Below are 13822 nucleotides of genomic sequence, written 5' to 3' on the forward strand. Positions count from 1 at the left end.
TTCTTATAACAGTTGCTTGGAGGTGACTGCTATAGGTAACAGAGTAACAGCCGTGTTAGTCTGTATCCGCAAAAAGAAAAGGGGTACCTGTGGCACCTTAAATTTGTTGGTCTCTAAGGTGCCACAAGTACTCCTTTTCTTTTTGCTATAGGTAAGGTTCCCAAGCTAGTTAAATTCTAACCCACTGTTTTCACACCCCCATTACATTCTGAAAATATTTATCTTTCTGCCTATAATTTTCATGCGTGCTGATCTATCAGAGGGGGGGAAATACTTTCTCCATTCTAAACCATTGTTGGACTTTATTTCTGCAGCGTGCAACCCCCCCAATCCTCCAACAATAGCTGAACTTTGCGGGCAAGGTCCTCAGCTGGTGTAGATTACCATAGCTACAGTCACTTCCATGGAGCTCTGCTGACTTACCATCAGCTGACAATCTGGCCTGAGAACGTGAAACTTTATATGCAAGTCGGACACACCGAGGAGTATCTTCAGGAGCAAGTTTGCGGGAAAGGAGGTGGAATTAGCTGGATTATAAATGATTGATGGAATTGATTCTGAGACGACTCAGGCAGCTAAAATTCTTAACGTAGCCTAATGAAGAACATTACTTTTGTGATATCCCAACATGCAGTTGTTGCTGCTGGAACAGTTTGTGAGTGAGAAACTGTCATATTGAAAGTCAGCAAAAACCTCCCCAAAATCTGCTTTAACATCAGGGGTGTGAAAAGATCGCAGGTATGGGGGAGAATTGCAGATTCTGGATTTGTGGGGTGACATCATCGCTTTAGCAGCTTTTCCCAAAGTTTTGTAAATTCTGTACTCTTCAAATTCCATTGTTTTTTCATTTCCAAATACCTCCCCTTACCCAGCACTATATAAATAATAGATGTTCAGATAACCCATCTTTGCAGAAAACTCCTTCCAGGTAAACAGCAGCAGCTGCTGAGGTTGGGTTTCGTTTTGCCTCATTCACCTTAACGAGGTGTCTATGTCAAAGTCTGCTTGGGCCTCGCTGAGGTTATGAATTAGGGGCAGCTTCTTTATTCTGTCGAATGGAAAACAAAGTGGCATGTGGAAAAACAGCAGTGTACCATCAAGGTGGCACACTTAAAATGACATGTGCCTACGGCAACGTGAGCGTGACCACATTGCGTGCACACAATATACGGGACAACTTCTAACGCATTAACTTCTATTCACTTTTCAGGCTGTGTACTACTATTATCTGTGTGCAACATAGTTGCACGTGAGTTAAAGCAGCTGTTGGGATCTTTAACTTTTGTGTTTCTTGACCCTTCCACAGCACAACTGTAACATTAACATAGTCTTTGGGTTGTATTATTCACACAGCACTGTACACTAAGCAAAACGTGCCAGGCAAATAAGCCTTCCTCCAAACAGCTCTGTGGTCTAAAATCACGTGAAAGTGAAGAAAGGCTACGGTGAGTCAGAAGGGCTCTGTGTGTGTCAGCTGTGTGGAAAGCTGACCTAGACACACTGAGTTGTCTGAGAAGGAAAAGCAACTAGACAAAGAGAGACTGCTGCCCCCTGTTGTGTTTGAGCTGACATAGGGTCGTGGCTGTATCTCTGCTTTCCCGTTTTCTCATACAGCTCATATGAGGTTTGCTGGAGTCCTTTGGAATTTGCTGCTGTTCGTGAATCTGGTACCTGAGAGGGTGCCTTCTGCTGTAACAAGGGGTGCCTGCTCTGAACCTTACATTTGGTGCCTATCACACAGCTGCTTTCTAGAAGTACCTAGTTAGTCTCTGACCTCCTCCCCGCTTGTCAAACTGTGACCAGCAGAAGGGAAAAGGTAACCCACAGTCTGAAATGTTTTCATGAGGCTGCATAAATGCTTCTGTCTCAAATTGCAGCCTCTGCTGAATCCGGAATTGAGCAGAATTGTACCTGGAACCGTCTGTAAAGAGTCACCAGGATGGAGTCATTTTGGTCAAGTTGCCATGACTGCCAATGACATAAGATGTCAGTGACAGCTTTATAGCTAGGAAAATCCCACCTGCATTTGGCACCTTTTGTGTGCCAGGTTGTAACATGCAGCATGAAAAGTCCTGGGCTTTATTGAGTGGCTATTGAAAGTGGAAGTTTGCTGGGCCACTCTAACCTCTTATTTAACTCTTGTGCCCCTGGAATCTGGATTGCTCTTACAATAAGGTTCTGCTCTGGGGGAATTCAGGTGCCTTGGGTTTATATAAGTATTCACTGTGCTTTGTGGTGGGGAATTAGCCTGATTGACTCCTTTATCTTAAGAGAATGTCTCTTAAACAGGTTTTTGAGTTACTGCTCATGCTGTGTGGATCAAGTAGCAAGTTTGACCCCAGCCTCAAATGTGAGAGGATTGAAGGCTGCAGGTAAACCATGGTGGCCTTGTGTTTTGTAGGATGAGACTGAGAAGAAGGAAGAGAAAGAAAAGAAAAAGGAGCCCGAACCCAACTTCCAGCTGCTGGATAACCCAGCCAGAGTCATGCCTGCTCAGCTGAAAGTCCTCACCGTGACAGAGAGCTGCCGATATCAGCCTTTTAAACCAGTGGGTGCAACCTACCTTGTGCAAACCTAACACCCTGTTCTCACACTTGGAGAGTTCCCAGCGGACGTGCTTTGCGCTGGGATCTTGCATGTGGACAGGACAGCTGTGTGTGCTCCTGAGAACTAAAACCATAACAGCTGATGGCTGTACTGTGTTTTAGAGGCCACATGATATATCCCCATGTCTCATTTTTACTTCCTTATGTCCCTCTTCTCAATTGCTTTCACACATTTGTAGTTATTGGAAGGCAGAGCTACTCTAGGCCCTTATAATGCCCTAATGCTGCTACTTTACATTCTCTTACCCTGTGCTCTCTTCAGAGATCCTGACCCAGAAACTGATGATATGTCCATTGACACCTAATAAAAACCTCATGGGGGACTGGGGAATTGAACCATCATAAGACTGTGTAACGATTTGCAGTAACTGCAATCTGAAGCCTGGATCTGTAGCTTGTAGGGTCACCGGAGAATTGGAGTTAGCTTACAGTTACTCTCTCTCTGTCTTGCACTCCTCCATAGGTGCTAAGGTGAAAGGGCAGATGGACTGGACAGCGATCCAGTGCAAGCAATAAAGATAAAAGGTTTGGGGATGAAGATTTGTGCCAACGTTTTTGAGAAGCGGGCATGTTCAGTCTAGAATGGTCTGCAGATTTGAAACGTATGGTATAAACAGCAAGTAGGGGTCGGTTTATTCTCCTTAAGTAAGGAAAAAAAGCCAGTCAAGGGTTCTACGCTGCAGCAGGGAAAATTTTAACTTTCGCTGGAAAAAGCTGCCCTGGGGAGCTATGGAATTTCCACCAGTGGAGAACTGTCTACAGCCCCATATATCAGGGATGGCTCGGGAATAATGAAATCTGCCCGGCCACGATGCACAGCGGACTAGTGGCAGATGGACAGGAGGCTACGTCAGTCCAGTTGATTCTTTGTAGTGGTGGGAAATGGCAGTTCATAATGATTAAGGATGGCAGTGAGAAACCTCATTTGGAGTGTAACATAGGGCCTCGCAACACTCATGCCCCTTCTCCAGGAGCTGATGTTTCAAGAGTGGATGGTATGTTTCCCTTCCTCTTGTCTCCCCCAAAGCTGCTGCTGTCATTCATGGCTGGGCCTGCAAGGGCTGCTTTCCCAGTGCTAGCGGCCTGTATTCTGCCTAGAACAGAGGGCAGTGGTCTCCATTCCAAGCCAGCGTCCCTGAGGTCAGAGCTGTGAGAACTGCTATCCCACTGGTGGGCTGCAGCAGTCAAGTTTTTTAGTGTTCTCAGATACATTTAAGGGACTTGAAGCTCAGCCTAGTACATCGTGCTCACTGAGTTTAGATCTTAATATAGCTCTGAAATGTCTTCTAGATTGGGTGTCAATGCTGTGAAATTCATTATCACTTGTGCTGGGATTTTATTACTATGCAGTGGGTTGTGTGCATAGATGGTGTTTTTACTTAATAGAACAGGAGTACTTGTGGCACCTTAGAGATTAACAAATTTATTAGAGCATAAGCTTTCGTGGGCTACAGCCCTCATCATCGGATGCATAGAATGGAACATATATACATACAGATAAGTTGGAAGTTACCATACAAACTGTGAGAGGCTAATTAGTTAAGATGAGCTATTTATCAGCAGGAGAAAAAAACTTTTGTAGTGATAATCAAGATGGCCCATTTAGACAGTTAACAGGAAGGTCTGAGGATACTTAACATGTGGAAATAGATTCAATATGTAATATGTAATGACCCAGCCACTCCCAGTCTCTATTCAAACCCAAGTTAACGGTATCTAGTTTGCATATTAATTCAAACTCAGCAGTTTCTCCTTGGAGTCTGTTTTTGAAGCTTTTCTGTTGCAAAATTGCCACCCTTAAATCTTTTACTGAGTGGCCAGAGAGGTTGAAATGTTCTCCTACCGGTTTTTGAATGTTATGATTCCTGATGTCAGATTTTTGTCCATTTATTCTTTTGCATAGAGACTGTCCGGTTTGGCCAATGTACATGGCAGAGGGGCATTGCTGGCACATGATGGCATATATCACATTGGTAGATGTGCAGGTGAACAAGCCCCTGATGGCGTGGCTAATGTGATCAGGTCCTATGGTGGTGTCACTTGAATAAATATGTGGACAGAGTTGGCATTGGGCTTTGTTGCAAGGATAGGTTCCTGGGTTAGTGTTTTTGTTGTGTGGTTGCTGGTGAGTATTTGCTTCAGGTTGGGGGGCTGTCTGTAAGCGAGGACTGGTCTGTCTCCCAAGATCTGTGAGCGTGAGGGATCGTCCCTCAGGATAGGTTGTAAATCTTTGATGATGCGCTGGAGAGGTTTTAGTTGGGGGCTGAAGGTGACGGCTAGTGGCGTTCTGTTATTTTCTTTGTTGGGCCTGTCCTGTAGTAGGTGACTTCTGGAAACTCTTCTGGCTCTATCAGTCTGTTTCTTCACTTCCGCAGGTGGGTATTGTAGTTTTAAGAATGCTTGATAGAGATCTTGTAGGTGTTTGTCTCTGTCTGAGGGATTGGAGCAAATGCGGTTGTATCTTAGAGCTTGGCTGTAGACAGTGGATCATGTGGTATGTCCTGGATGGAAGCTGGAGGCATGTAGGTAAGTATAATGGTCAGTAGGTTTCCGGTATAGGGTGGTCGTTGTGACCGTTGCTTATTAGCACAGTAGTGTCCAGGAAATGGACCGCTTGTGAGGATAGATTTGTTATTATTTATTATTATTTACTGAATAGATTTATTATTCCACTGCACCTGACCTCAAAAAAGTCCTGGTCTCTTGTTAACATGCAGAGGGAATGGCATCGGATTATGGAAATGGGAGATGGAAAAGACCTTTTACTAATAGCCCATGGGTTTGCCAACTAGTCTGTGAAACGCTGTGGTACACTGGAAGGCTAATGAACACATTGTCAGGCTGCAAATGGACTGAGTCAAATTCTGCTGGCTTTTGTTATTGTGCAAGAAATGGATGAACATGGGGCCTACTCTGTTTCGTAATTGTGTGTGAGAGCGTGCACCCTGGCAATGAATACCCTGCCCAGAAAATCAGTTCTTGTTTTTAATACACTTGCGTTCACTGGTATTTCATCAGCACGTGGAAGCTTTGAGAACAGCTTCTTTCACACAGCTGGGAAGGGGTGGTTCTGTCCCAGATCTCTAAGACAAGGAGGTGGCCCAATTGACCTCCCAGCCTGGACGGAGCTGCTGCCCAGCCCAGTACGAGCTCAGTTCTGCAATTGAAATGTTCATATGCGCACAGTCGTCAGCCCTAAACTCAGCTGACGTGTGCAGTTGTGTGTTTTGTCTGCTCCTGGGGAAGAGAAGCCCTGGGCCTGATGCAGCATGGGAGTAAAGACGTGGCTGCCCTTCAGAAGGGAAATGTGCGGGAAGAAGCACTGCAGCCTGGCTAGGGGCAGCGCGGTGTCTCAGTCAGAGAGTGGTGGAGCCCTGAGGACAGCGGTGGCCCGAAGCCTCACTGGGGAGCCAAGCCACCCCCAGTACAAAGGCAGTCAGTGAGTGGAGTATCCGCTCTGTCTCCGAGTGGTTTCCTGAAAGAACAGAGCAGTGTGTGTCTTGCCATGATGGAACGGTGGGACCAAGGTGGCTTCCCAGCGTCGACACAGAGTGCTGGTTTTTAAAGTTTCTGCTGGTGGGGCCCCTTCGTAAAAGGTCACTTTGAGATGCTGATTATACCCTGGAATTCAAATGTGGGGAAGGCTATAATTCCAGCCAGGCCTCGACACAGTGTCCATGTTTCCGTACCTCTGCAGGCAGCCGCTAGCTTTGGCGAGTTGTATGTTTTGTGCTTCATTCTTCTTTTGTCTTACGAGGTTCTGCTAATGGAATTCTCAGTCAATGGACGCTGATGATCAGATTTGGCTCTGCTTCTGAGAGTCTCTGGGGAGGGGTTGAGCCAAGATCTGACTCTGGTTTGTCTTGCAAAGACTGAATCTCATGAAACAGTTGGTGTGTTTTGATTTTTAAAGCCGTATGGAAAGTGCCAGATTATAGTCACTGCATAAATCCACAGATCCAGATGTCACCTTCCAGCAAGCTGAGAGATAGATAATGGAAGAGCAGAGGTAGCTTAGAATGGCCGTTTATTTAATTAACATACAGTGCAGCCAACAGGGTGGCACCTAGACACAATAAACTCCCAGTTATAACTCAGGTTTCAAAGTAGCAGCCGTGTTAGTCTGTATTCACAAAAAGAAAAGGAGTGCTTGTGGACTAACCAATTTATTTGAGCAAAAGCTTTCGTGAGTGACAGCCCACTTCATCAGATGCATTCAGTGGAAAATACAGTGGGGAGATTTATATACAAAGAGAACATGAAACAATGGGTGTTACCATACACACTGTAACCAGAGTGATCACTTAAGGTGAGCTATTACCAGAAGGAGAGCTGGGGGACGACCATTTTGTAGTGATAATCAAGGTGGGCCATTTCCAGCAGTTGACAAGAACGTCTGAGGAACAGTGGGTGGGGGTGGGGGGGATAAACATGGGGAAATAGTTTTACTTTGTGTAATGACCCATCCACTCCCAGTCTCTATTCAAGCCTAAGTTAATTGTAATCAGTTTGCAAATTAATTCCAATTCAGCAGGCTCTCGTTGGAGTCTGTTTTTGAAGTTTTTTTTGTTGAAGTATTGCCACTTTTAGGTCTGTAATCGAGTGACTAGAGAGATTGAAGTATTCTCCAACTGGTTTTTGAATGTTATAATTCTTGACGTCTGATTTGTGTCCCTTTATTCTTTTACGTAGAGACTGTCCAGTTTGACCAATGTACATGGCAGAGGGGCATTGCTGGCACATGATGGCATATATCACGGTGGATGTGCAGGTGAACGGGCCTCTGATAGTGTGGCTGATGTGATTAGGCCCTGTGATGGTGTCCCCTGAATAGATGTGTGGACAGAGTTGGCAACGGGCTTTGTTGCAAGGATAGGTTCCTGGGTTAGTGGTTCTGTGGTGTGGTGTGTGGTTGCTGGTGAGTATTTGCTTCAGTTGGGGGGCTGTCTGTAAGCAAGGACTGGCCTGTCTCCCAAGATCTGTGAGAGTGATGGGTCGTCCTTCAGGATAGGTTGTAGATCCTTGATAATGCGTTGGAGAGGTTTTAGTTGGGGGCTGAAGGTGACGGCTAGTGGCGTTCTGTTGTTTTCTTTGTTGGGCCTGTCCTGTAGTAGGTGACTTCTGGGAACTCCTCTGGCTCTATCAATCTGTTTCTTCACTTCCGCAGGTGGGTACTGTAGTTGTAAGAATGCTTGATAGAGATCTTGTAGGTGTTTGTCTCTGTCTGAGGGGTTGGAGCAAATGTGGTTGTATCGTAGAGCTTGGCTGTAGACAGTAGATCGTGTGGTGTGGTCTGAATGAAAGCTGGAGGCGTGTAGGTAGGAATAGCAGTCAGTAGTTTTCCGGTTTAGGGTGGTGTTTATGTGACCACCGCTTATTAGCACTGTAGTGTCCAGGAAGTGGATCTCTTGTGTGGACTGGTCCAAGCTGAGGTTGATGGTGGGATGGAAATTGTTGAAATCATGGTGGAATTCCTCAAGGGCTTCTTTTCCATGGGTCCAGATGATGAAGATGTCATCAATGTAGCGCAAGTAGAGTAGGGGCATTAGGGGACGAGAGCTGAGGAAGCGTTGTTCTAAGTCCGCCATAAAAATGTTGGCATACTGTGGGGCCATGCGGGAACCCATAGCAGTGCCGCTGTTTTGAAGGTATACGTTGTCCCCAAATGTGAAATAGTTATGGGTGAGGATAAAGTCACAAAGTTCAGCCACCAGGTTTGCCGTGACGTTATCGGGGATACTGTTCCTGACGGCTTGTAGTCCGTCTTTGTGTGGAATGTTGGTGTAGAGGACTTCTACATCCATAGTGGCCAGGATGGTGTTTTCAGGAAGATCATTGGTGGATTGTAGTTTCCTCAGGAAGTCAGTGGTGTCTCGAAGATAGCTGGGAGTGCTGGTAGCATAGGGCCTGAGGAGGGAGTCTACATAGCCAGACAATCGTGCTGTCAAGGTGCCAATGCCTGAGATGATGGGGCGTCCAGGATTTCCAGGTTTATGGATCTTGGGTAGCAGATAGAATACCCCAGGTCAGGGTTCCAGGGGTGTGTCTGTGCGGATTTGTTCTTCTGCTTTTTCAGGGAGTTTCTTGAGCAAATGCTGTAGTTTCTTTTGGTAACCCTCAGTGGGATCAGAGGGTAATGCCTTGTAGAAAGTGGTGTTGGAGAACTGCCGAGCAGCCTCTTGTTCATATTCCGATCTATTCATGATGACTACAGCACCTCCTTTGTCAGCTTTTTTGATTATGATGTCAAAGTTGTTTCTGAGGCTGTGGATGGCATTATATGCTAATAACTCAGACATCAGAGAAAAAGACGGTGTTTCCAGAGAGAGTCTTTCAGCGACGGTTTGGCTGGCAGGGACATTCGCACCATGCTCTGATGGTCAGTGAATTCTGGCTCTTACAGAGGGTGCAAGTGCTGAAAGAACGGAGTAGTGTGTCCGGGAGCCTTCGCCATAAAGTCCTCAATCCTCAGGTGCAAATCTAAGAACCCTTATCCAGAGCACCTCCAGTGACCTCCATCATTGTGTTAGTACCTAGAAAGTTTTCAGAGTAACAGCCGTGTTAGTCTGTATTCGCAAAAAGAAAAGGAGTACTTGTGGCACCTTAGAGACTAACCAATTTATTTGAGCATAAGCTTTCGTGAGCTACAGCTCACTTCATCGGATGCATACTGTGGAAAATACAGAAGATGTTTGTTTTTATACACACAAATCATGAAAAAATGGGTGTTTATCACTACAAAAGGTTTTCTCTCCCCCCACCCCACTCTCCTGCTGGTAATAGCTTATGTAAAGTGATCACTCTCCTTACAATGTGTATGATAGTCAAGGTGGGCCATTTCCAGCACAAATCCAGGTTTTCTCCCCCCACCCCCCCACACCTCCCCAAACAAACCCACTCTCCTGTTGGTAATAGCTTATGTAAAGTGATCACTCTCCTTACAATGTGTATGATAAAACCTGGATTTGTGCTGGAAATGGCCCATCTTGATTATCATACACATTGTAAGGAGAGTGATCACTTTACATAAGCTATTACCAGCAGGAGAGTGGGGTGGGGGGAGAGAAAACCTTTTGTAGTGATAAACACCCATTTTTTCATGATTTGTCTGTATAAAAACAAACATCTTCTGTATTTTCCACAGTATGCATCCAATGAGGTGAGCTGTAGCTCATGAAAGCTTATGCTCAAATAAATCGGTTAGTCTCTAAGGTGCCACAAGTCGTCCTGTTCTTTTTACCTAGAAAGTGAGGCACTCCAAGGTAGCAAAGTCCCAAACCACAGAGGGGCACAACACCGTGACATTATCCAGAAGCATATGCTATATGCATGTCCATAGATACATAGGCACGGTCACTTATTCCATTCCCCTTGTTATGAGGCTAGAATGTGAATGACTGGATGCCTCTATTCAGAGTGTTTCAGTAACTCATAAACACACTGGCCATAAAGCCTACTAGCTTCCAATTTGATTCATAAACATTTGAGACAATCTAAAGCTTCCAAGTGCCGCATTTTAATAAATCAATGTATTTAACCCTTCCCTTCTGTCCCTTTACATTTTGTCTGCCCCTGGTGGTGTGACACTGGTATGTACAATGGGAGAATACTTTGCTTTCATTGTAACAGACCACCGAAAGCTGTTTTCACCCCTTGCTTTGAGTGGAGCATTCACACTGATGGGGTGATTGTAACCCAGGGGACTTGGGGTCCTGTTTCTGTCCTAGGTCAAAGACAATCCTACACGAGACAGAGGTATTCTTGAATGTCTCTAGGCACTGACACATTCTCTGCACTTGGCTTCTAGCTTTCCATTGGTGGCATCATCATTCTGAAGGACACCAGTGCAGATATGGAGGAGCTGGTGGAACCAGTGGCAGCCCATGGCCCGAAGATTGAGGAAGAGGAGCAAGAACCTGAACCACCAGAGCCTTTTGAGTACATTGATGACTAGGATCCTGAGGTATGGTGCAGTTCTCTAGCTCCTCCATTAATGGGTAGAGTAAAAACTCCATCCATCAGAGGACCCAGTGTTTAAACGTTTTGCTCTTTTTTCTTTTTTTTTTAAGGGGTCGTGTGGTTTTGTGTCGATGGAAGTACATTGTGCTGATTTTTTCACAATGGCAGTTTTAGCTGAAAGGGAAAGGCTCCCTCTCTCCAACCTTAGTCTTCTTGTCCCAGCAGTACAGGCTTGTGCACAGAGAGGGACACGAGCCACAATCTCAGCTTCTGTGACCGTATCCCTGAACTAAACGGAGTGAAACAAAGTCCACCTACTCCAGGCATTACATTATCTAACTGCAGGCTCCTTCATAAATAGCATGGGACGTGTGGGACTGAGCTGACATGCTGGTTTGCTGATGAAAATCAGAATCCAGTTGCCTTGTTTCTGATTGTAGGGTTAAAAATGCGCATGGATTAGTGGTCAGTCGGGATACCTCGTTTCTTGCCAACAACTGGGTATGTCACGAACACTGGAGCTTCAGTACCAGACCCAGAGGATCTTAGCTGCTTGTAGGAGCATACAAATGTGGGCTCTTTTGGGACTGGGCAGAAGATGGCCTCAGCTAATGTTTTTGCCTTTCTGGTCTCCGTCTCCAGGACAAGCTCTGCTAAAGAAGATGCTTTGTCTGATATTGGAAACACACGAGGAAATTCCTATGGAGACCTGCCATTCAATGCATGCAGCATCACCTCTGCGCTGACCTGATGCTGATGGTCTGTGGTTTGAGTGCAGAAGAGATATATGCTGTTTAGTGTACTCTTTCACAAAACTTTGTTTTCAAATGAATATATTAAAACCTCTTGATGGAAAACTTGCTTTTGTTTTGACGTCCCAGTTTATCTAAAGGAGGGGAAGATTCATCAGCCTCCCAGCACTTGAATGTACAGGCTCTGAGTCATCCTCTGGCTCCCTCTTCTTCCTATATTAGGTGGGTTTCCTCTTATAGGTGTGCCCGGCTGTATCCAGTGCTGCTGGCAGGCCTTAACCTATGGTAGACTAGAACAATAAGGATGCCTTTTAAAAATGACCCATGCACATTGCTCTTTTTTTTTATGCTTGTTTATGCCAAGGGATGCCAGTAAACCCAGGCTGATTCAGCCCTGGCGCTAATCCGACGGACTAATTTTGTTTGTTTGCCCTGCTCCCCAGCATCTGCCCAGAGGCATTGGCAAAGTTGACCCTCATTGATTTAAGAACAGCAGTAATCTTTACACCGGTCATCCAGGTACAAGGATAGATCTCTGCTGGTCTCCTTGGTGTGCTAAAAAGGTGCTGAGCACCCGTGTTGGAAAAAGAAAATTAGTAGCTTCAAAATGCACTTCTTTTTGTTTACACCCCAGCAAACTACCCCTTGTTTTGTGTGCCTTGATTCTTTTCTCCCAATATGGAAATGTAGCTGGTTTAGTCAGTCGGCTAAAAGTGCATTCTGGAATTAGACAGGATGAGTCCAGACATGCAAGTTCCTATGCTGAAGAGTGAATCATTGGTCAAGGACAAATTTATGACTGGGAGCATGGAATTTGCCTCAGAAAGAATGAATGCAACTCTTCCATTCGCTGTCTAAATTGCTAGGGCTTCACCTCTTGTGCCCTAGCAGTGATGCTTTGGGTTGCGTCACACTCAAGTCAGAGAACCTCAGATGTGGCCAACTGTAAAACAGCCTCTTGTCTAAGGTGCATCACTTTAAACAACCAGCCCTTAAACCTGACAAGTTTTTAATTAAGTGTATCGCATCCAAGAAAGAATATTGTCCCACGTGAACTTAATGAAAAAATCATTTGCATCATAGCTAGGTCTGTAAAATATCCAAGACCAATCTTCCATGTATCTCGTTTATTCCAGCAAGACGTTTATTAATTTCTACATTAATAGACCAGTCGGCCAACTTTCTCTGCAGAATTTACGTGTCCGTTTGGTAGAGGTATGTAAAATACACCTTACAAGGTGTTGAGCAGAAAAGTAGCATCTGTCCATCCAAGACTTTAATCAGGATTCACCAAAGCTAAAAGCATCATTCCTTAAATCTGTGCTGGTCCTGACCCAGGGTTCTTTTAAGAACGTGATTCAGATACATTTTTTTTTCATAAAGTAGAATTGGAGATAAGCATGAAGGGGCTTTTTACAGTCTATGTCGGGTAGTCAAGAGGCGGGCCGCAGGCCAAATCTGGACTGCCAGATACTTTTGGACAAACCCAGAAATCTTTTTATTTACTGCTGCTTCTTATTTTATTTTTATTTATTTATCATCATCATTATTTTTTATTATTTTTCTCTGGAGTATGGAGCTTGACTATACTTTGACCAAGAAATTTGGGCCTTGACACAAAATAGACTATCATTGGTCTATGTAAAACATTATTGTACATAAAAGAATAGAATCAAAGGGATAGCCCCTGCACAAACTATTAGAATCCAAAGCCCAGCACAGGTGTAATGGTACAAGAAATAAAGGGAGAGAATAACACTGTGAATGATTGAATGAGTAATGGAGAGGCTGGCACAGTGTAAACAGCAAAATGAGGCTTTGCAGAGCTCAGGGGAGAGACAGCCTATGAAAGGGTACCGGTTTTTATTAGTGTATATTTTTTATTAGGCTTCTCAGCGTAGTATTTGAAGCAGCTCACAAATAGCACTTTTCATCTTTAGATCTCAAAGTGCTTTACAAAGGAGATCAGTATCAGTATCCCTGTTATACAGATGGGGAAACTGAGGCACAGAGCGGGAAAGTTACTTCCCCAAGGTCACCCTGCAGGCCAGTGACAGAACTAGGAATTGAATTCCTGAAGCCCTATGCACCAGGCTATATTGCCTCCCTTTATGGCTTTAGTCTCACAGTGAGCCTCACCCATGTGAGATAGGGAAGTGGTGTCTCCATTTTACAGATACAAAAATTAAGGCACCAGAAGGAAAAGTGACTTTTCTAAGGTCACTCACGATGTATGTGGCAGATCAGGAAGAGAGCCCAATATTCTGATTTCCTGTCCTTTAGCCATAAATAAGGCTACATTTATGTTACGGAAGGTCATGGAATCCGTGACTTCCAGAGACCTCTGTGACATTCTCTGTTTCTGCCCCAGGGGCTGCAGGACTCTGGAGCTGGCAACCAGCGGGGCCCTGACAGGGTTCCGGCGACAGGGGGCCCCCTGAAAGGTTCCAGCGACAGGTGACAGACTCTTGAGGGGGCCCTCCTCAGGGTTCCAGCGAGGGGCCA

General features: G+C 45.1%; 1 protein-coding gene across 1 annotated transcript in view; it reads left to right on the plus strand.

The window, feature by feature from the left end:
• PSMD1 (proteasome 26S subunit, non-ATPase 1) overlaps positions 1-11422 on the plus strand; it is a 125882-nt gene extending 114460 nt beyond the window's left edge. The window contains exons 23-25 of the mRNA XM_048864644.2: positions 2402-2548; positions 10414-10569; positions 11208-11422. Of these exons, the coding sequence (XP_048720601.1) occupies positions 2402-2548; positions 10414-10560 (294 nt within the window). The 3' untranslated portion in view covers positions 10561-10569; positions 11208-11422. The remainder of the gene's footprint in view (positions 1-2401; positions 2549-10413; positions 10570-11207) is intronic.
• The last annotated feature ends 2400 nt before the right edge of the window (positions 11423-13822 follow it).

This window comes from Caretta caretta, chromosome 9 (assembly GCF_965140235.1).
Source record: "Caretta caretta isolate rCarCar2 chromosome 9, rCarCar1.hap1, whole genome shotgun sequence".
Classification (NCBI taxonomy): domain Eukaryota; kingdom Metazoa; phylum Chordata; order Testudines; family Cheloniidae; genus Caretta; species Caretta caretta.